This window comes from Pyrus communis, chromosome 1 (genome assembly GCF_963583255.1).
Source record: "Pyrus communis chromosome 1, drPyrComm1.1, whole genome shotgun sequence".
In the NCBI taxonomy this organism is placed as follows: domain Eukaryota; kingdom Viridiplantae; phylum Streptophyta; class Magnoliopsida; order Rosales; family Rosaceae; genus Pyrus; species Pyrus communis.
This window is the reverse complement of record NC_084803.1, coordinates 25,810,672-25,835,234: the sequence shown is the minus strand read 5'-3', so window position 1 is coordinate 25,835,234 and position 24,563 is coordinate 25,810,672. Positions and strand designations below refer to the sequence as shown.

Below are 24,563 nucleotides of genomic sequence, written 5' to 3'. Positions count from 1 at the left end.
GAAATGGGTGGGCTTAGGCTCACAATGAATTAACAATAATGTGGTTCAAATTCGCCATTGGCAAGAACCGAACCTAAGACCTCTCACTTATAAGTGAAAGGGAAACACTACTAGACCGTAGCATTAAATCGCTTCAGTGAACAGAGTTAAGAGAACATTTCCAATGAGTGAGTTTTGCTTTCTGAGGGGCCTCTAGGTGCCGTCTCGTTAAAAGTACACGGCTGAATCATAAAAATAAATACATGGTACGAGCGGGTTCAAAGTGACTCGCATGGCTAGAACGATGTCAATATTGGTCATATATGATTGGCATATTTACAAAGTTTTTGATGTAGTTGTGGAGCAAAAAATAATCCAAAAAATTTAGAATAAGTCACCCTCATTAAATGGGCAGACCCACAAGTATTCTCACGCGCAGTTCAACATTTCTGGAGGATTGAGTAGCTAATTACAACATCTCCAAGCTTCCTTGCTCATGATTTGGAAAGTCAAAAGCATTTAAGATAGAATTAATTACCAAATTTTATCTTTAATATATTCATAATTGAAGATCAACTCAAACAAGTAAGGAATCCTTATCATAATCAATCTAGGATAATTATATGATAATTCTAAGATATTATCTCCCATTTAATACTTAGGGATAATTTTTTTCTCATTCATCCTACGGATGACAGACCTTGGTCAATGGGAAGCCGCCACATGTAGGATAAAAGCCTACTATGGTCGGCCACCTCCCTATAAATAGTCCATCTACACCATTTTCTGATAAGCATGTTGTTGCCCATACAAGCCCTAAACACTCACTCTTTTTAGAGATACTGAATTAGGCTTTGGAGATCCATTAGTCAACCCCCTTCCCAGCCTCGTGGGCGCATGTGGCTTTGGTCCTTAGTCACATGTGTTTATTGTTTTATAGGTACAAATTCATTAAGACTGAAGACGGTAGATTTTTTCTAACATAAATTGGTGTTTTCATTGAGACCTTGATTTAGTACACTCGAAGAAGGCTCTCGAATTTGCTTTCAGATTTTTCTATTACATTTGATTTTTCACATGTATTATCATTGAATGTTTCCTATAACTACAACGAACAGAAGACCCTAGTTCGAAGGATGCGAACCAGAGGATAGAGATGAAGATGTGGCCCGTGCTAACGTTCTTCAAGGCTTAACGTGACGGCAAAAGGAACCCTGCCGCCACAGAGTACCACCACTGTTGTGGCCGCCGCCTAGTAGCTAATGGCAAGGACCAATGCACCAGTAGCCTAGGTTGAGGCCCACTCCCAAAATGGCACAGCAGTAAACCAAGGCCTAGAGGCCTAAGCACTAGTAGCCTAAGCTATTGTTCCAGCCCAGAAACCCCAAGCCCAGACAACTTATGCGTTAGCAGGCCTATAAACCAAAACGTCCAGGCCTTGCAGGCCCAAAGTCATGCCAACCCAACATACACAGCAAAAGCCCAAGGACAAGCAGGCTGACCTGGCTCCGCACTTCAGCTCATGGCCGACCGGATCTTAGGTCCTAAATCAGTTGAACAGACTTGGCTCCAAGTCACCGAATTGTCTCTAGCTCAGGCTGACTGACCAAATTGATTTTTGGATCGGCGACTGAATTAAGTTCTTCAGCCAAAGCGCCCCCCCCCCAAATTCATCGTAGGCGCGTGAGGCTCTTGGCCTTGACCAAAGGTGTTGATTGTTTTGTAGGTGCAATTTTGTCAAAGAAGGAGAAGGTGAAAATTTGCATCCACAAAATCCAACCAGTCTTACCAAGAATTGGTATCCAAGGCCAACACCTCTGGATATTCAATTTGAAGAAAGAAATTTCTAAAGTCAATTCTGATCAATGTCGGCAAATAAACTCTATGAATGGAATATAGATGGTTTATCCGAACAAGAAATTCAAAACAAATTACAACATGTATCTATGGTTGCTAATAGTTATGTTACCAATAATAATCTTGAAATTTTGATATGTATAGTACTATAGATAATGTTTCCTTTTTAATAGTACTATAATTACTTTAAGCTGAATTCCAGACTTGAATGGAAACGAACAATTTGTTCAGGAGAATCGAAATGAGTTGATTATTTAAGAATACCTCTGTAACCAATTTCAGAGGGATCCAACAATTTTGAATGAATTGACTGTAGGAATACCAAGACAGGGTAATGTCATGAGACTTGATTTGTTTGACTATGGAAGTATGAGTAGGAGACCAAGATGGGGGATTAGTCTTGAGCCTGTCAAATAATGGTTTGCATTGTTCTCTCAATTTTGGGTAGAATTCTGCAACATAATTTAACGATCCTAGAACTCTCTGGAGTTGAGTTTTGTTAGTGATTTCATCTAAGAATTTATCTGCAAACTAGATGACTCTGTTTATGAGTTGGATTGTTGACTAATAAAGCTATTCGAATCAACAAGTCAAGCCATGTGAACGCAGCCAGTTACCATGTGAAGAATTCAATCATCATTTCAAGACACCATGTGAAGCATTCAGACATTATTTGCATAGTAAAAGCAAGGAATCAATAAGTCAACAAGAATCACTCGGCACGTTCTACAGTAAAAGCAACAATTATTCCGACAAGTTCACTATTCATCAACAGTAAAAACAAGTCATCTTCCATCTCGTGCTTCAACAGTATAGAACTCAATCATTCAAGTCTCATTTTCTAAGTCTATAAGAGGAAGACTCTGAAGACAATATATAGTTTCCACTGATTAGTTTTGACGAATGCTTTTATACCATGCCACACTTTTACTTATGATTATAAGTATTTATTGAGGCTGTTGAGATTTATGGGACTATTATAGCATGGTTATACATATTTTTATCTGTTCATCATTCATGCTTACACCGGTAATTATAGTACTCGTCCGAGCCAAGGCCAGCTTCACGTGTATGTTTATATTGCATCGTTACGCTCATTATGGATCATTGAAGGTGCTAGCCTATACTAGTTTGCAATAGGCAACTAGGACTCATATGTGATGTTCTTAGTGCCAACTTTATATGTATGTAATACTTAAGCGTAGATTATTATACCTAGCCTGATCCATGTAGCTACATTCTGCATCGCATTGTGTGTCTGTATAATTGTGATGAGCATGCTATTTTATATAGTTGAGATCTTATGGTTTACTATACATTTAAAAATTGAAATTTTACGATAATTGATTTTCATACTATTACACAGTATGACATGAGCCGAGCATATTATTTTATATTACCGAGGTATTGTGGTTTACCGTATACTTGGAGTTAATTGTTTTATACGGTATTTGATTTTTATACTTATATGTATTATGATTTTGGAAACTATGTGGGTTTTACAGCGAAGAGATATTGTGTTAAGAAAAACAAGGTTTTATTAAACCCTTATTTTTGCCCACTCACACTTTCTGTTTTGCATCCCTCTAAGAGTTCGTAGCTGGATTTATATGGTCAGCAAGGGTTCATTGGTGGTTCTGACATCCAAGCCAATAACTGTAGGAAGTTTTAATTCTGGTAGTTGTGTAATATCCATCTTACCAGGATGAGAATATTCTTACTTTTACTCCACTATTGCTATGCTTTGATGATTACATAATTTGTCATATAGGTATATCTGCAATGTGCACTCCCAGATATTGGCCATCACACTTTGATTTTGGTGTCCACCTAGATATCCAAGTTGAGGTGTGTCAAATTTTCCTTTAATAAAAATGAAGTGTGAACATTGATAAATCAAGTTATAGGTAACATGGATTCACTTTTCAAAAGAAGAAGCTTTCTACACACCCTTTTTTTTTTTTCCCTTAATTTTCATTATTTGTTAAATATAATGGATAAAACAAAAAAAAAAATACTTTGCGGGAAGTGAACTAAAAGGAGTTCAGAAATCATTTCCTTTCAAAACAAGCTGTAAAGATTTACATATAGGTACAAATACAATACAGTTGAAAATTTTGGGACATTTCATCCCTAAGCTGGATTTTTACAATAAAAATGTATATTTGTTTCTTAATTATCTCCCCCTTTCCTTATAACCTCTTTGTTTGTGATATTTACCGGATCACCCAAATCAAATGTTCTAATGACTATGGCCGGACTCCTCTGGTTTCACCACAGCCCATAATGGAGGAAGGCAGTTTTCCCACCTTATCGATGCCTGATTCAAACACCACACCCATTCCCATGTAGAAATGAGACTCTATGTGGCAATGAAACGCCCACGCCCCTGGATTGTCTGCCTTGAACCTCAATGCTGTCCATCCGTAAAGATGAACCGGCACCGTGTTCTTCATGATTGGATTCACCAAATTGTACTTTTTTGGGTCATTGAACATGTCAAACTTTCCCTCTCCGTGTCCGAGCACCCAAAAATCGTGTCCGTGAAGATGCCATGGATGCGTCTCGCTGTTGTTTGGGTTCCTGGTGTTTGCATTTTGCAGTATTATGTCCACTGTTGTATTGAACTTGAGCCTGTAAATTCCATTGCTTGTGGTTCCATTTGTGTTGTTTTGTACTTTGTAAATGTCGTAATTTACAAAGTCATACCCATCGGGTGGAGGTGTTTGATCAAATGTGTCGGTTAAATTCTCTTTGAGGGCAATCAGATAAGGCGTGTGAGGGTGATTGAAGGACACATTGTTCACCGACCACCGGACAACGCCGTTGACGGTGTTTTGTGTGTTGAGAAGGACAATCACTCTGTCTGAAGTTGCAGGAGGCGTGTGGATGAAGCCTTGGCGTGCCTTAATGGCAAGACTTTGATCCAGTCGAGCGCGAACGTTGTTCCAAGCAGGGCCTGCTGGTGGTACGGATGGAGGAGACCTCCGAGGATGGTTTGGATAGTAATTGAAAATGCCCAAACCTGGTGGCGTGGTGGCATTGCGGCTAACCACATTGGTTGTGATCCAATAGTTTCTTGAAGGGTCTTGGTCTGCTTTTACTAGCACAGAGTATGTCTCACCGGAATATAAGAAGAGGTTCTTTACGACGAATGGCTCAACGTTATGCCCGTCCGCTTCCACCACCGTCATGTTATGGCCCTGCATTATGGAGACGAGAATTAAAGTTAATTTAGTACATGCTAGTAATTAAGGCCACAATTAATTCACGTACTTATATGTATCAAGGTTGATTAAACTACCTCTATTTCGAAACTGAGGGCTGATAGAGCAGTCAAGCTAGCAATTCTGAGTCGGTAAGTTTTGCCGGGGACCATTGTCATTGCATAAGGAGAGCATTCGGGGTTGCTTGCGTTACAAACACTGGGATCCAAGCTTGGAGTGGTCAGGGAAGAGCAGTTGAATCTTCCTTTACCTTGTATCAGAAGCGACTGAAATTTTATACAGATCGAAAAGGAAAAATCATTAGCGTTTGTTACCAAAATAAAAGTGAATGTATATGGTTGTAGAGGAATGCAGTAACGTAATTACCTGAGGTTCCCCAACAAAGGCAAACTTAGAATTGGGCGCGGACAGCCCAACGGCATGTTCGTAAGTGCTTTTGTGGTACCAGTCGTTGAGTATGATGCTTCGATCATAATCGTAAGCAAAGGGCTCGGATTCTCCATCTCGAAGTGCTACGCGGATTGAACCGTATATGCCAGCTTCTCTTTGCATTCCGTAATGGGCATGGTACAGGTATGTCCCAGGCTGCAAATTAATTGAAATTTATTAGTTATATATGTGAATCAGTCATTATTATATTCAAGTATAATATTTAATCCAATTCAAGAACAAGAAGCAACAGTCTATGGATAATATATAATATAATTAACTTTTATTTACCCTATCAACCACAAACTGATATTTGAAGGTATCTCCAGGCAGTATTGGACACTGAGTCACCCCTTCGGTTCCATCATACCACGGTGTTCCAATCTGCAACATAAAACACAAATATACACAAACCAGTCACGTTGTTTTCTATTTCTTTCAAACGACACCTCGACGTCACGAGAGAAACTTAAGGAGAAGCAAAGGAATTAACACCTAGACACGAAAAATCAAACAAAACCGATGATTGTGTGTGTACTAGCTAGGTACGTACCTGTCGGATTCCGTGCCAATGTATGGCGGTATTTTCTGTCCCGAGACTGTTAGTAACCTCAACGATGATTGTGTCGCCCTGCTGGGCACGTATGGTCGGTCCAGGACTTAATCCATTGACGGTTATAACCAGTTTCTTGAAGCAGTCAGGGGACTTGTACTCGTACTTGAGCTCCCATTTGTAATGCCTAATTCTACCCTCCACAACTGGAACCTCAATAATCAAGCACAGAACACATACCAACAGAGCCACCGCCGATTTAAAAACGACACCGTGATTTCTCTGTAAATGCTCAGCCATTTCTGTCTTGGAACTGCAGACTAAATTTTTGAAGTTGATGAAATGTTGGTTTTGTTTGATTGCTTTCCGCTTCAGCTTCGTTATATAGTTTCTGAGCTTTTTTTGGTCAACTGTGCTAAATAAGACATAATCAAACTCGGTTGAACAAATTAAATTACTGGGCATCTTCCTCTCTCTATCACTCTCTCTCTGTCCTTAAATAATTCATATATCGAGTTCTATCTACTAACAGTTTGACATGTTCTTCATATTAAATTATTATTAAGCATTATTTAATATGCTTATTTTCTATTAGACTAATGTACGTACAACATTGTATCATAGTTACATAGCCTCCAATTTCTAATTGGTCAAATCATATATCCTCCAATTTCTAATTGGTCAAATCATATATCGAGTTCTATCTACTAACAGTTTGACATGTTCTTCATATTGGAAACAGCGTGGAAGGTAGGAAATTTTGTAGTCCTTGATCATCTCCTTGACTTTAATTTTTCAACTACTCTTTCTTTTTGTTTTATGAGTGATTACACTTTTGTTACATTGAAATCACCGTGAGTCATTTGTGTAGAAACTACACTTATAAGTTCAATATATTAAACTCAAAAATAAGAATCAAACTCATTTCTAATCCAGTGTAAAAGACGTGATAGAGTCCCTTCCCCTCTATATGTATATAATTCTTCGTCTCAGTTTCTAAGAAAATTGTGTGTACAATGTATAGTAGTATATAATAGTTGTGCTAATCATTGAATGTTATAAGTTCAGTCTTCCTCTTCTTTAGAGAATGTTGAAAGAGTAAGCTAGGAAGACTAAATATCTAATTCAAATTTTAGACTAACGTACGTACAACATTGTATCATAGTTACATAGCCTCCAATTTCTAATTGGTCAAATCATTTAATATTCTCCACGTTGAACTTTTCCTTTTCGACAGAGTTTGTGTTGCATTTGTATACGATATTGTTTATAATTTTTGACTGGATGTATATGATAAGCAAAAACAAATGAAATTGCTTACAATACAAGAATGAGGTGACAATTTCTATATTGACCATAATGATGCAAACGCATTTGATCAGATTTGTCCTCAAAGAGGAAGTATCTTCTTTTTGACAAAATCCCGTCTCTTTACATGGGGAAATACAACAAAACAAAAACAAAAAAACAAAAAAAAAAAATTAGAATTCAAAAGAAAAAAACGAAAGTTTGGAACGAATTGGGTAAATGTTGAAAATAATAGTGGGAAATGAATGCCCACATAGAAACTGAAGACATTGGGTAGATTTTCAATGCCCATAAAATTAATCTTGACTTGGGAGATGAAGAAAGATTATATTGTCAAAGATGTGCGCTTGGAGTTGCTCTATAAATAGAGCACTCTGTATGCTTTCAATAGAGAGCAAAGAAAAAAAAAAGAGGAAGAGGAGAGGAGAGAATACATAGAGTTGTCTTTGTACTCCTGTTATTCCAAATTATAATGAAAGCATCACTGCTGCCCGATGACGTACTCCAGTCACACTGACTGTAAAGGAATCTCGTAAATTTTGTGTCTTGTTTTATTTATTCCACTGCACACACACCGTTGATTTTACAACAGTAAAGAGATTTAAAGACGAAAAATAAATTATAAGAGCATCTTCAAAAAAGATATCAAATTGTTCACATAAGCTATAACAGTAAAAAAAGATAGCCACTAATTGTTTCCAACCGAAATGCCAAATTCATTGTGGCATGACATGGAATGACAACAAAAGGACTTGCTGTCAAATTTGATACAAGCTTCAAATTTTTTTTTACTAATTATTGAACTTCTTTTATTAATACTTTAATGTCATTTATTAGGGGCTTCCTCTCAACTTTCAATAAAGCCTGTCATCGTCCCAGAGATATCTTCCTCCTCTGTTTTCTCCTTCTCACTAACCTCTGCTTCTCTATATCTGCTGGGTCCCTTTAAGTCTTTCTGTAGGACCATCAAACCCAGCTGGCTTCGCCATTATTATACCTTCACCAAGCAGCAAAACCCCCATATCTCAAACCCATCAAACCCCACTCTCTCTACTATTTTCTCCACTTCACTCTATCTCTCTGCTCTCTCTCTATGCTCTTCTCAACTATTTCAAGGATTACCCATATGGCTGATACGTTAGACGACCATGCGTTTTGGCTCCCCACCCAGATTCTCAACGAAGAAGACCCACCCGCCATGGAGCTTAACTTAAACACCATGAAAGGTGGGGGGTTCGAATTACAGTTCGACGCTGATGCTTTGAAGGCTCAGAAATTAATATGACTTTTATTATGAATTATTTATATGTAAAATTTAAAGTATAAGACAGAAATTAAGAAAAAAAAATGTAATAAAATAATAGTTTAATTTGACATATCGGGTGGAGAGAAAAATATGAAAATATGTCAAAATGCCACATAAGCTGTCAAATTTAAATTTTAGGTTCAAAATTTGAAATCTCCTTTGGAGATGGTCTAACCCCATCTTCAAATAAGATGTTAAATTATAAGAGTCAAATTACAATATATAGTTGATGTGGCAATCTAAAGTCTTATGTCAAATTTTGTACTTTTCCAACCGAACTGTCAAATGTTATTTTATTATTTAAATAGAACTTTAAATGGTTGTAATTATTAAAAAAATGTTGAAACAAAAGTTTTATTGGTTGAAATGTTAGTAGATTAAGGAACCCACCATTAAAATGAATTAAACATAAATTTGACATTGATGCCAAAATGTATACATCAGCTATAATAGTAAAAAAAGACCACACTAATATTCTCCAACTGAAGTGTCAAATCCTATGTGGCGATGACATGGATTGGTAGTACAAAAGGTTGCTATCAAATTTGACAGTAGCTTCAAATATTTTTTTTATTAATTATTAAATGTATTTTTTTTAATTAGTTTAACCATTTATTATAATTAATGTTGAGTTGACCGATGCAATTATCCTACTTTTTTCTTCTTTTCAATTAAGGAAGGTGAATAGATTACTGATTAAACTTTAATTGTCATTTATTAAATTTTAATTAGTTTAATAATTTCTTTTATAAAATAATAAAATAATAATTTAATTTGACATATTGGTTAGAGAAGAAAACTTTAAAAGATGTCAAAGTGTCACATAAGCTGTCAAAATTTAAATTTTATGTTCAAAATTTGACATATCCATCTCCTTTGGAGATGGTCTAAGACCATCACCAAATGAGATGTAAAAAATGCCACATATACATATAACAGTAACAAATGACATATCACTTACTCTAACCGAGATGTCAAAGTTGACATGAAAAAGAAGACTAAGCTGACATGGACAAAGAGATGTCAAATTTGAAGCTGCCCTTAAATATGATTTTTGCTATTTCCAAATGCATTCTACTTACCTTACCTTAAATGCTAGCATATTTAAGTATATTTTATTATTTTTAAACCAATAACAACCCAACTTTTATTATTTTTGTTAAAAAAATATATATATAAATGAATCAATAAATTTTGGCATATCGGGTGGAAGGAAAAAATATTGACAATATGTCAAATTGCCAAGTTAGCCATCAAATTAAAATTTGATGTTTTGAATTTGACATTTCCTTTGGAGATGCTCTAAGCCTTCAAATCCAGTAAGCAAATAACACTTCGGTTGGAGAGAGTTTTGATCTCAAATATGCACAGTGGCATTCCGCCTAGGATTTTGACATTTCCTTTGGAGATGCTTTAAGGGAACCCAATTTCCCAGAACTTCAATGATTGGCATTGATGTCCCCATCAGTATTAAGTGTTGGGCTTGAAGGGGAGGAGAATCGGGGAAATTTAGGGTGCTTGGGGAACGGAAGTGATGGGCAATAGAGTCAAGGGAGGGGGCGTGGTTGGGCTTAGAGTTGGTAGGTGCCGATGTGTAGTTGTTGAAGGAGACCTGGTTGAGTATGTCATTGATTTGTAATTTTTTCAAATGGGTAATGTTAGGGAGACTAAATTTTGTGAACTAAATGACATGGAAGCTGATGATTTGATTATTATTTAAGTGTTGGTTAGCATTCTTATTTTTTATTGGTGAAATTATACGAGGAATGCTAAGGAGACTAAATTTTGTAAACTAAATGATATGAAAGTTGATAATTGAATTATTACTTAAGCGTTGATATACATGTTTAGTTCCATCAGTGACACATAATTTAGTTTGCAAATTTAGTCTCCCTAGCATTACCTCGTCAAATTAGTTTCTCACCCGTCATTTTACTTTTTAATGAATTGACAAACTATTTGCACCATTATTTATACTATCTTTCTAATAGAGTTGGGACCCACATGTGTTGATAAATTCTACTCTTATTAGAGAGATAATACAAATAATAGGACAAACTAAATTCCTAAAGTGAAAGCTTTTAACACTAAGCGATGGAACATTGAGTGAAGCATGTGCAAGAGAGCTTCTTAGACATTGGCTACATTTTTTCTTAGGGTTCATAAAGTAATTGAAGCCAAACAATGAAAAACTTGCATGAATCAATTGCATGAATCAATTCACAAACGATTTAATCTACACTAAGGGGGAGTGGGTGGAATTAGGCTCACAATGGGCTAGCAATAATATGGTTCAAATTTGTCTTTGGTGAAAATCGAATCCAAGACCTCTCACTTACAAGTGAATAGAAATGCTACTCGACCGTAGTATTAAGTGGCTCATACCTTAATTGGAGGATCCAAAACTTCAAAATTAGCATCCATCCGTCAAGAAGAGCTTGTTTTTCTCTAAGAAAGCATCTTATGATTTTTGTTAGAATAGAACGTAGAAGAAAGACTACATGATAGTTAGGTTTGATTATTGGGTATGGGCTTATGGATAAATACTTTTCATTGTTAATCATCTTGTTGGGTGTGGGTTTATTGATAAACATTTTTTATTGTTGGTTTCATCTTGTACTTGATGGTAATTGTACAAAAAGGTAATAAAGACATTGCAAATTAAAAATTTACGTTGGGTGTAGAACAAGATTACAGGGTTTCAAATAAAATTTTCATAGTATTTTTAATGGATTTCACACACATACTCCATATGGACTTCTTCAATCCAGTGCCGACCCTGGCCTAGGGCAAGCTGGGCAATCGTCCAAGGTCTTAAAAATTGGGAGCACACAAATTATTAAGGTGGTATATTCATATATATATATATATATATATATATTTACATAAGCATATATTTTTACAGAATTTGGTTAAATCATCAATAAATTTAACTAGAAGCAATAGTTTTTGTTGTTTATGTTGTAGGCGTAATTTACTGAACAATTATGGAGGCTAGAGAGAGAGAGGGGGTCTGGAACAGTAGAGAGAAAGAGAGAGATGTGTAATTGTGAGGTGTGTGTTATATCACCCCATTGTGTCTTTATTTATAGTAGTAGGGAAGGTAAATTCCTTACCCTAATAGGATTACAACTCTAATAGGATAATATCTAGCCTAAGAGATATGATAGAATCCCATAAGGATATCCTAGATATGTTATGATTTACACAATCACATCCTTAATCTAATAGGACTGCAACACTCCCCCTTGAGTGTGTAAATACTCAACTAAATAGCGCATCAGGTCTTCAGCGATGAAGTAAGTACAGTTGATGAAGTCGTCAGCATAGTGAGCGAATGCGAGTCTCAAATCAACTGAAGAATGCATAAAAGGTAAAACTCACAAAGCCTCGCTATGGTAAAACCTAAGGTGGGATAAAAACCCATAGACTAAGGAGAAAAGTGTGAAGTTGCATTAAGTCAAAACTATACATCTTCTGGACGTAAGTAGAATAGCTCTCAAGGGTATGACAAGCCCTGGATGGGTGCCTTGTCAAAACCTAGTTAGGTAGCAAAAACCCAGTGGGAAAAATGCTCCTAAGTATAGGGGAAAAAGTACATTAAGATCAAGTGAGTATACTTCTGGATACTCCCCTTGAATTTGACAGAACTTCCAAATGAGAACTATAAGCATTACATATGAATAGTTAAGCATAACAATTTCTTGAACAAGCTTTTAGAAGGTTGACTTCAGCACTGACATTATGTAGAGGTTGGCAAGGTTGTTTGGGATCAGCTTGCATAACTTCAATCTCTTGATGCTTTGCCGATGTGATGTAGATGCAATATGTCTTGGTGTTGACTTCGTTGATGTATCATGTCTTGGTCAAATGGATACATGCGGCATAGTGTTCATGGATTGTCGTCGGGACTCAACAATGGATGAAAACATCAAGTACTTCGAATATGCCCAACAAGAGCTCTCAACCATGTCTCACATGTGGCGAAGTGAAGTGAGGTGAGTCTTGGAACGGTTCGAAGATTTCGTAACGAAGGTCACATCGTGGAGCTCCAAGATATTGCAATATCCCTCATAGTAAAGACATAACCATTTGTTGATGTGTTTTGTGCTGGTTTGATAAGTAACTATCGTCAACATAACAAACAAGGTAAGCATCATTCCCAAGATCAAGGGGTTCAGATCCGCTTGGGATGCATTGTAATTAGCCAAAATCCATAGTACCTTCGGAGTAGTCAGAAACGTTTTAATACCAATTCAATGGATGCGTGTAGGCATGATGCTGCATCTTTACTAATAGATCAACATCGAAGGAGATGTCCTATCTAATACAATGAGCTAAGTACAACAAAGCGCAGAGTCGAACTCAAATATGGAACTTCGGATTCCTTAACCTCTTCAAGCTCATTTGCATATAGCGTATGAAGATCATATGTATACTTAAAAGGTAACACCTTCGAGGTGTAGTTCGACTAGTAGATCAAAGTACCGTAAGAACAAAATTTGAACTTTAGGTCAAGGCATAAACAAGTTTTCCCAAGATCCTTCATCTCAAATTCCGTCTTCAGGTGCAAGGCAAGCTCTTCTAGAGTCTTTGTGAGATTTATGTCATTTGACATAAACTATAACTCTAACAATTTAGAATAAGACTTCATAGTTTAACACGCAAGGGCATAATTTATATCCCTAACTGATCAAATAATCACTCAGACGGGTATACCACATCCGTCGGATTGCTTCAATTCGTAAGTGAACACCTCAAACGAGTTGAGAAGGTGTTCTGTCGTTTGGAACTATTTGAACCAGTCCATGTAATTCTTCAAGAACTTACATGTAGATCTCTGTATCAATATCCTTATGGAGAAACACTAACCACACTTCATAATGCTGCACTCAATCATAGAGCGCTTGAGAGAAACCTTGCGCCATAAGGCGTGCATTATATTGCAATATTTCATTCATCTCATTACGTAACACAACAGGGTTACCTTGGGTAGTATAGGAACTATGGGTCCAAACACACTTTGGCTTAACCTAGATTGTAATTTTGGTTGTCCAATCAGTTCTACGTTGTCACTAATCAACGGTGATGATTTGATATCGTCACTTTTTATTTAAGTCGGTAGCTACCATACAAATGAAAACAACATCGATGATAATCTCATTCCAATTCCATTATCTCATCCAAATTAGTATACTGAACTAAGAACTTTAAGTCTCGGGAGTAATCCGGATTAATCTCATGAGATGGAAATGATTTGAGACAAGGATCAAGTATGGATTCATTATGTGTCATGACCTTCCTCTTCTAGGAAAGTAAATCTTATGGACCGAGTGATCTGTCGTGCATATATAAATCTTCCACCCGAAGGCCCTACATCACCCGCTCGAAGGCATATGTAAATCTTCCACCAATAGGCCTTACATCACCCGCACGAAGGCATATATAAATATTCTGCTTGTAGGCCCTACATCGCTTGCCTGAAGGCATATATAAGTATCATTCGTCCGAAGGCCCTACATCACCCGCCCGAAGGCATATATAAATTAATATCCACTAAGTAAGCATAAAAAAATAAATTCAATAAAGCATGATATTTCAAGAAGCGTACATTTGATTTACTCATCAACATTTCATAAAACGTAGTCATAAAAATCATGTTTTTCATGTATGCATTTCTAGTAATTAAATCATGCATTTTGGAAGGGGTCCACTCGCGGATACTCCGTCGTCGAAGAGCCAAGCAAACTAGAGAGGATGGGGTCGTCCCAACAAACGAACCTAAGCACATAAAGGGACCAATGAATAAAACTTTACTAAAACGATTGAATTTGGGAAAACAGACGTCATAATTCAGGATGTCAAAAAACCTAAGAGGTGGATTCCCCCACACGCCGCCACAGGGCGACGGCCCGAGAGGCCACACGCCATAGCATGTGTCGCCAAATGCCGAGATGTGTTACCAGAAAAGTTGGTTGGAAAGTCGCTGGTACCACCGCGGACGGCTGCGGAGCACAGTACCTTCAACTGAGGCATGTGTGCTCCATGTGCTGGCCATGATAGCCCTCCACACGCGACCCACGTGTTGACCATCAAAATCTGGGAATCAGGTCCGGGTCGGGTAAGATCTGGGTTTTGGGTTGCTGGGTTGGGCCGGTTGCTGGGTTTTGGATTGCGGGTCGAGTCGACCTAGTTTTCAGGCTGTGGGTCGTCCAAAATCTAGGCAAAGGTTTTAGAGCTCTGTTCGAGCTCATTTCTTCACCATTTTCTACGTTTTAGCTATGAAAATGAAGCTTAGAATGAGAAGAAGAGGTTCGCACCAATTTGGAGATTTGTCGTGGCCATAATTGGTTGAAAAATGGTCTGCAAGTCATGGTATCCCTTGCCAGCATCTGGGTTCATTACCCCCGAGCTGGTTCTATGTCCAACAAAAATGAAAACTCAAAAAGGTCCCAAACTCACTCATAAACACGATCTACAAAGATCTAGATGGTTTTCAAGACTTACCAATGTGAAAAATGATGAGAACTTGCTGAAATCTATCGGGGATGAAATGTGAACAGTGGCAGCCACTGTCGAGTGCTATGGCCTTGGCCTGGGTTCAAGATCATGACTCGAAGGCCTTAAGGTGGTGGTGGTTGGCTAAGGTGCTTGCTAGAATGGTAAGTTGTGGTGGTTCTCGGAGAGGGAGGGAAGGTGAGTGAGAGAGAGAGAGTTAACAGAAGGAGAGATGAGAGAGACCTAAAGGAAGAAAGTCACAGGGAGTGAGAAGAAAAGAAGAGGGCCGGGAGACCAAAAATATGGGTAGGCCCTACTGGCACACCAATAAGATCCACCAAAGACAAAATTTAAAATAAATATCCTAACTAAAGTGAAATTACAAAATTACCTTCGATGTTCCGTGTTTCGTATGAATCCAAGAAGGGTCGTTATAATCTACCCTTGTGAAGAAAATTTTGGCCCTAAAATTTGAAATAACTTGCTATACATAAATAGTCGAAGATAGGAAGAAGAATATATATAAAGAAGAAATCAAGTACGAGCGGTTGCATAAAAAAGAATGTCACTCTGTCGCAATTGGATTGCAATGATTCCTCTTTTATGCCTCCAAGCTCATACTTTCTTCCCCCATCCGTATAATAGTAGTATCATAACTATATAAAAATATAAAGTCGAAAATATATAATAATGTAAGGTCAAAAATATGTATGCGTAATAAGATAATGTCAAAATAGATATGTATAAACATAGAAGCCGAAAAATTGTACTGATTTAAAAAACTGAAAATGGAAATGACTCACTTTAACATTCATAACGTCGAAGTATATATATATGTAATCATGATAAGGTAAGTTAAAATGCTTGCACTGAAAATTAAAACCGCAAATGAAAATGGATCTCCCCTAAACATTTGTAACATCACGTACTCCGAAAAATAGGTGTGTTTGTCTTTGGGTCGAGCCCAAACAATAATTAATTAGTAACTACTATCGCAGATGAGTGTACTTGCCCACTTGCTTAACGAACCCATCGAATAAGCCATTGATATTACTGTCTGCAGCCCGCAATATTGACAACACATTTTTGCCTTGATAAACAAGTAATAACTTCCCAAGGGTGCAAAATTACCATTTTGTCTAACTCCAAGGCTACATCATCTGAAGCACACAATTTCCCATAACGTAATTTCGATCTTTTGAATACCAGTTCACAATACTCTTCTGTCTAACAAGTGTTGCCCGTAGAATCTCTTATACCATGTCTCAAATAGTGCCATACCTAAATTGAAAATAATAAATGTCGTTGTAAACAACTCCAATAGAAATCGGTGCAATTTCTAATCATGCTGAAACCACAAAACAGATGAACACAACACGTCCTCCAAGGTCTGAATAGTTCGTTCAGACTAGCCAACCATTTGAGAATGAAATGTGGTACAGGACAACAACTTACTACCTATAGTCTTCAAGAAGGTTTCACAATACTTGGAATTGAAACATGCATCATGATGATGTATAATAGTGATGGCACACGCTAGAACCGAACAATGTGATTCACAAAGCCTAAGCGAGCTAATTTATTGAAAAATTTCTCTCGAATTTAGTGAAAGGCTATGCCGAGAAGCCTAAAAGAACACTCAAGAATTTAAGGGTCAAAATAAGTCCATCAAATCTAGAGTACAAAATAACTGGATTAAATGTGTAACTTTGATGCAAGAACACGTGTGAGTACCTAACTTGATTATGTGGTGGCAAGTCGAGATGGTTGAATGCGAACTCGACTTGATTGGTAGTCTAAAGTAATTTGACAGGCAGGAACTTAGACTTTTTCCCATTCCAATATTCACAACAACTTGTTACAACGATAACCTTAGGGAGATTCAATCACTTGTGGTAATGATTCACTCGATAGGGTGTTAATGGGTGATTGAATGACTAATGGTCTCAGCTAAAACTTTCGAACTTGAGTGGTTTTCCTAAATAGTCTATCTGCTTTAGAAATGATACGAAGTGTTGTAGGGTAAACACGAACCCAAAGTTAACTAGAATGCCCTCTAGTACCAGGAGGTGAATATGGGATTACGGTCGAAACCGATGTTAATCGAGACGTCAGTCTAACGAAGTCTAAAATGAAGAATTATGCCAAGCGGTCTGAAGTATAGTCCTCACGGACTGTTAGATAATATGCTGAGTGAGTTAATCAACAAATACCAAAACGTCATCATAGTCTCCACATGTACAAGGTGGTTTCTACAGGAAACCTATGGTGACATTCACCCATTTCCATTCACATCCCTAGTGGGTCATTGACAACCTAAAAAGGATAACCATGGAAATTTCTTCCCACCCCCAAACAGGAAAAGAATGAAATTGAGATAAGCCCGATGGCTTCTGTCTCTCCGCTTCCATTTATTAGTAAATCAGAAATTTCCTCACATATTCAGTCATATCCTATTCATACCATACTAGTAATAAAATGGACGAAAATAGTGGCACAATTTAGTACTACCAGCATGCATGGCATACACTGAAATGTGAGCCTCATCAAGAATTTTCCTTTTTCACATCTTCATTACCCTTAGGCAAAAGCAATTTATTTCCTATCAACGAAGTTCCAACTCCTCGGACTTTCAAATCCCGTCTTATGTCATCTGACACTTGCTCCTTCAAACTTGCACACCACTGATCAGACTTTTGGGCTTCCTACCTGAAATCTACCGATACAAGTTTGACCTAGAAGTGAGTTGACAATACCGTGGATCAGGCACCAAAGTAATTCCTCGAAGAGAAAACAATAGTGGGACATGGATTGCTGAGAGAGAGGTAAGCTGTCCATGAGATTTTAGACTAAAAGCATCAGTTACGACATTTTCTTGACCAAGACAATACTCAAAAGTACAATTAAAATCACCGATGAGTTCCATCCACCTCTTCTATCTCAGGCTCAACTCCTTCTGTAGGAAAACAATACAACTTCTTTGGTCAGAAGGGATGCAACACTTTTTGCTGTAGAGAAAACATCACCAGATTTTACAGCAAAGGAAATTATTACCAACTCTAGGTCATCGATAGAATGGTTCACTTCATGCGGTTCTAACCGTTAAGAGGCACACGTGTTACTCGGTCATGCTACATCAGCGTGCAAACAAACATTCAATAAAACATCACCGTAGAATTTGAAATTTATCGATGTCATCGAAAGGTGTAAGAACAACAATCAGGTGAAACAATACTTTAGTTGTTCATTTTCCACATCTCAAACAAAATTGACTTGTTTCTTAGCCAAAAAGGAAATAGGGCTATGCTCAAAGAATCGTTAAGAACTGCCGATAGAAATTGACAAAACCAAAGATATTTCATATTTCACAACACCTTGTGAGGATTTCAATTTTCAACAGTCTTAACCTTTTTTGTAAATTGATAAAAATAATGTCTACTACAAAAGAGTCTCCTAAGATAAGTATTTAATCTAAACAAAAACAACGTTTGAAGAATTTGGTGTAAAGCTAACTGTCGATGTTTAGTGAACTTGACCTTATTATTAGAGTAAGCAAGAATGTTGTCGATAAGATAATCACAGAGAAATCTCCTGAGGGTCCATAAGAATTCCCTTAGCGGCAACAACAAGTTTGAGAACATTGATTTGATCCTACCAAACTAACATTTGCTAAACTACGCTTACAACTTAGGCTTCCTCATTTTCTCCAACACGAACTTCAGATGTCTCAAGCAATCTCCATATAGATATGACTCTGCCCGCCATTCCTAGGGAATGCAAGTCGTAGAGTATCATTATCGATTTAGATATTCTGGTCTCATTAAAACTCTATCCCACTAAGATTTTTCTGTTTCACGTCACTTCAATGTAAATCCGACTGCGCCCACTATTCCTAGGGAATGCATGTCGCAGAGTATAGGTCCGTTGTTGAATGTCATCCATTAATCAATTACATCGCCGATGAGGCACAATCCCAACATGAATTTTGTACTTCAGATAAGGATGTGGCAATTCAGACAGAACAAAGATTACACAACAGTGCCGAAAAAACACCAATAAACGAAAGCCGTGACATCCAAATGATATCACGGCCGATAAATTACTAGAGTAAGAGACGATCCTAAGTATGCTCTGAACAAACCATGCTCTAATACCAAATTGACACGCCAGACCTCAATATCCTCCAAACACTAGGGTAGGCACGTGCTAGCCAACACAGGAAGGTTATGAAGTCATATTAACATCTATGTAGGTTATGAAGAAAGAGCGAATGTAAATAAAAACACGTAAATTTAACTAATATGAATATGCAATTGTGGGAACGTGTTCAGAGCATACAACTAATCAAGAATAATGTGGAAGGAATATTATGAAAAGGCACGAACAAAGGAATTGGTCCTTCACCGCCTACGTACTCCTTTTCCTTATCGGATGTAACCCACATCCCACTATGACAAATCATTACAAGTACTTCCCCCATGTTTTGTTCCACAAACTTGAAATTACAATTAACATTGGTGCATCAAAACTAGTAAACAATCGCGATTGTGATATTAAAGTACAAACAAGCATGCCATATGCACAATATATGCCTAACCTATGCACATAATATGCTCAACATATACACACCATATGCACACCACGGAAAAAAAAAAATTCGTCAAATCTATGGAATACGACACTTCAAACAGAAATTGGAACATACCCACCATATCCATAAATTATTGATATAGAAACTTGGAAATAAACAACCTACCTTAGTACCCTAAAAAATTGAGCACAAATGTGCCTGCCGAACCTTCAGTCATCGGAAGAGATAGAATTTCAGTTGGCAGAAGAATTTCTTGTGTTTGGCAATGGAAGAACTTCTTCTGCTAACACAAAAACAAGAGGGAGAAAAATGGGTAGAACAAGGAAACCTTGGAACAATGAGCTATGGGCCTAGGGATTATCTTAACCACCTCACCCTTTTGTCTCGTCACCTTTATTGTCAACTTGGGTCTTTCCAAAACCGAAAAACCATGCACAAAGAGAGAAACCTGCAAAGGTCCCTTAATAATAATATAAAGGTAATGGGTTTTGTTTGGGTACTTAGTGATATGTTACCTTGTATATAAGGTAAAGAAGGGGAAGATTTTTTTCTTCCCACAAATTGGAAGCAACATTGAAGTTGGGACAAAAAAGCACTGCTACGAATTTCTACAGCATTTGATCCAAATCATGCTAAAAAGGCATTCCACTTCTTAGATAGCCAAAACAATTCACAACACATAATGTCCAAGTAGAGACATGAAACTGAGGTTTTTAACGCGGAGTTAAAACCGTGGTACAACCTCGTTTTGCTAACTATTATATGGTGATAACCGTATTGTGGAATGCATTTGCTAACTATTATACGATAATAAACAATAAGGACTACGTGTGTTTGTTATCTGAGTTGTGTTCCATGTCCTAAAGTACCTTAATGTGAAGAGTATGAAATATGCTAATATGCACTATATACACTGTACGTACGATGTAGATGACATAAACACTATATCATTGTGCACACTTCATGTAAAGGATATGCACATGGCATGTAAATACAATGCACATGTCAAGCACATAAAATGTATATTATATGCACATGACAAGAACATAAAATATACACTATATGCACATATTATGCATAAATTGGAGATTTGGCAACGAGTTGCTTCTACCATTTATAAGACACCATTTGCGCCATGCTATTCGTATAGTGGATACAATTACAATATAATCCACAAGGATCATATATATCCAAAAGATTGCAATTTTCACGTTACACAACTCACAATGTCAAATTCATCAACCAAAATAATCATATCATGTGTAACAACAGTAATGTGTACTTTACAATTCACAAAGTCAAAGTGTATACGTGTAAGCTAAAGCATTGACATATGGCTACTGCAACAACCCCAATATGTTTGCCTCAACCACATAATAGAAAGACGATCATGGATGGTTAGATATATACAAACCCATATGAGCAAACAACAACAACCACTTCGATAACTTTGTTAAAATCCACTCTCAGAAATGTAATATTATCAGTCCCAACAAGAAAACACTCAAATATTTGACTTCGAATCCTTAACAAGCCAGTTAATGACTATCAATTTTTGTAGAGTTCTTGGAGGATATCATGAACCAACAAACTTCCCTATCGGTGATGGATTTCAGATCCCTAGACAACAAAATATGTTGGTCAACACACAATTCGTATGTAAAAATAACACAATTTATATGTAAAACAAAACATTCATATGTAACAAATAACACAAACATCGATTTATTCAAAGTAAACCACCACAATGGGCAACCGTATTCCATATAAAGTATGAAAAGGTTCACTTACATTTCTTATGACAAACCCTCTTCAGACGGAGCATCATTTTTGTCAGTCTCGTTACGTAGTACCAATAGTGGAATACCATTTAGCGATGCCTTACTTAAGAGGTCATCAAGTTCTCTTCTTTAGACTTGCAAGTTATCACAATCAACAGGAACCACAACATAACTGCAACGTGAAAAAAGGGACAAATTCAACTAAACATAAAGTTGGTTTCAGAAGATACAACATCTTATGGAAGACTGACAATCATATCACTGCATATGTAAACAAAAGACTAACAATTCTAGTGTCTCACTAGCAATAACTACAATGTTTACTGTCATAGTTGGGAAACAAAAAAAAATATTCAAATCATATGCCTAAAAACTATACAAGTAAGTAGAAACATAACACAATAGAGGAAATTGCACTACAATATCTTTCCTGCATGATTTCAAACCTGGGTTAAATTACCAAGATCCCACAACTTCATTGTTGACATTCCCTTTTCTTACTTTCTTCATCGAACTTGTACACAAAAAGAGATTGGCTCAAGTAAGATAATTGTGTATTCTGTGTGCATGTAGTGTGCATTTCGTGTACAATTTCTTACATATTATACTAAGACTTCTAATTCAAAAACTTTTTCAAACAAACACCGATTCGAGATTGAATTCACAAACATTTCCAAGTTCATAACAAAATTAACAAATATTGACCATCAATTAAAATGTAAAACTCTAAGATTGAAAGCCAGAAATCTAAAATAACAAAACCCATAAAGAATTCCAGAACACATTTCGAGCCCTCTCTTCCCCATCCCTCTTTTGTTTGACTTCCTATCTCTGCAAGCCCAAAAAACATAATTGAACAAATGATCGAGTTAAAGAGAAAAAGAGATAAGAGAGAGACAAATGAACCTGATGGTAGTGGAAACATGGCTACTAAAGCTTCACTAGCCAGAAATAATGGAACTTTCTGGCCAAAATGCAAAATTTGGTACAAAAATCATATCTTTAAGGATGGAACATTGATGCAAACAAGAAACCCTCACTTCGAAGCTTCACTCTTGATTAAGAAATTGTCTCATTTTGGGGTATTTCCCTAATTTATTCCTGGTGCTTTTCTTAATAATGTTCAACCATTAGAAAGAAGGGTGTCAATTGCTAGAACTGTTGGTCTATACAAAACATACCAGCCAAGTCTTATCCCACTAAATGGGGTTGACTGTATGAATCTTAGAATGTTATTGTGCTCGCTTTTGAGCCAAGTCTTCCATTAGCTCCATTCTAGGTTTTCCTTTACCTTTTTTACCCTAAACAACCTCTGTCTCATAGCCACAACTTCTAACTGAAGCATTTGTAGGTCTTCGTTCATGTGTCTATACCGCCTTAACCAATTTTCTCTTATATTATCTTCAATTGCAGCCACTGCTGCTTTACCTTAGGTATCCTCATCATTAATTCTTTCCTTTATTTCTTGCCCACACTTTCGTTGAAGCATTCTCTTCTCTGCTAGACTCATTGTTTGCATGTGTTGATTTTTGACTGCCCAACATTTTGTGCCATAAAACATTCTTGGCAGTATTGTCATCTTATAAATTTTTTCCTTGAGCTTTAGTAGCTTATGACGACCGCACAATACACCTGATGCACTCTTCCGCTTTATCCATTCGCTTGTATCTTATGGTTTAGATCTTCATCTAATTTTTTGTTCTTTTGCAAGATAGATCCAAGATAATGAAACCATTCACTCTTTACTACTTTCTGATCTCCAATACTCACTCCTATCTAATTTGGACCTCCATTCTCATTGAAGTTGTAGTTCATATACTTTGTCTTCGACCTACTTAGGCAAAGACCTTTAGATTCCAACACCTCCCACCAAAAGGTTAAGCTTTGCATTTATTTCCTCATGTGTTTCGTCTATCATCACTATATCATTTGCAAAAGTGTATACCAAGAGATCTCATAGTTCAATTGGACATGTAGGTTATATTCGTACAGGTTTATCATGTGGAACCATAGAAGGAATTCAATCACTACTAATTGGTATCTTTATTTATGCATTAATGACGATAGATGCATTCGCCATTGTTTTAGCATTACGGCAAACCCGTGTCAAATATATAGCGGATTTGGGCGCTCTAGCCAAAACGAATCCTATTTCGGCTATTACCTTCTCCATTACTATGTTCTCATACGCAGATATACCCCCGTTAGCCGGCTTTTGTAGCAAATTCTATTCTTGAATATGTCCCCTTAACTTGTCTGTTACCCAGGCAAAAAGGTAAGAACTTAAAGCTGAGTCTTGGTGTAACCTTATTCTTATAGGAAAGCTTTTGGTTTGTCCCTCATGAGTTCTTATTGCAGTCTTTACTCCATCATACATATCTTTTATTGCTTGGACATATGGCACTCGTACTCTTTTCTTCTCTAGAATCCTCCAAAAAATTTCTCTTGCGATCCTATCATATGTTGTTTCCAATTTTATAAAGGCCACAGGCAAATCCTTTTTCATATCGCATATTGTTTCATAGATCTTCGTAAGAGATAGATTGCCTCCATAATCGAGCACCATAGCATGAACCGAATTGATTCTCTGAAGCATGTGTCTTTTGCCGCACCCTATGCTTAATTATCTCTCAAAGCTTCATTATATGACTTATTAACTTAATACAATTATAGTTCATCCAATTCTGTATATCGCCTTTATTCTTGTTGATATACACCAAAGTATTTTTTTTGCCACTCATTTGACCTTTTCTTCGTTTTCAAAAAATTGTGAATCATGATATACCCGTCTCTCTCAAGACCTTCCACACTTCAATTGGTATACCATCAGGACCCACTGATGGGGAAAATTGTGACAAATCTGATAAGAAAAAGCCAGCGACTTGTTTCTGAAAAGGCATATAAATATTACATAAGGGCCTACATGTTCAATGAGATACCGCCACATGAATGTATGGTGACTAGTGTGACTTCTCAGTCTTCAAAGAACACGATTAAAGTTCTCTTAATTAGGTTGCATTGGAACTATAATATG

The 24,563-nt window shown here is 36.9% G+C and overlaps 1 protein-coding gene across 1 annotated transcript; it reads right to left on the bottom strand.

Moving 5' to 3' along the window:
- Positions 1–3,915: 3,915 nt before the first annotated feature.
- On the bottom strand, positions 3,916–6,533 carry LOC137711997 (L-ascorbate oxidase-like). Its single transcript, XM_068451153.1, has 5 exons — positions 6,046–6,533; positions 5,784–5,876; positions 5,430–5,648; positions 5,141–5,329; positions 3,916–5,039 (listed from the first exon to the last, which is right to left on the bottom strand). The coding sequence occupies exons 1-5, from the start codon at positions 6,508–6,510 to the stop codon at positions 4,086–4,088; spliced, it is 1,920 nt and encodes a 639-aa protein (XP_068307254.1). The 5' UTR covers positions 6,511–6,533; the 3' UTR covers positions 3,916–4,085.
- Positions 6,534–24,563: the final 18,030 nt, after the last annotated feature.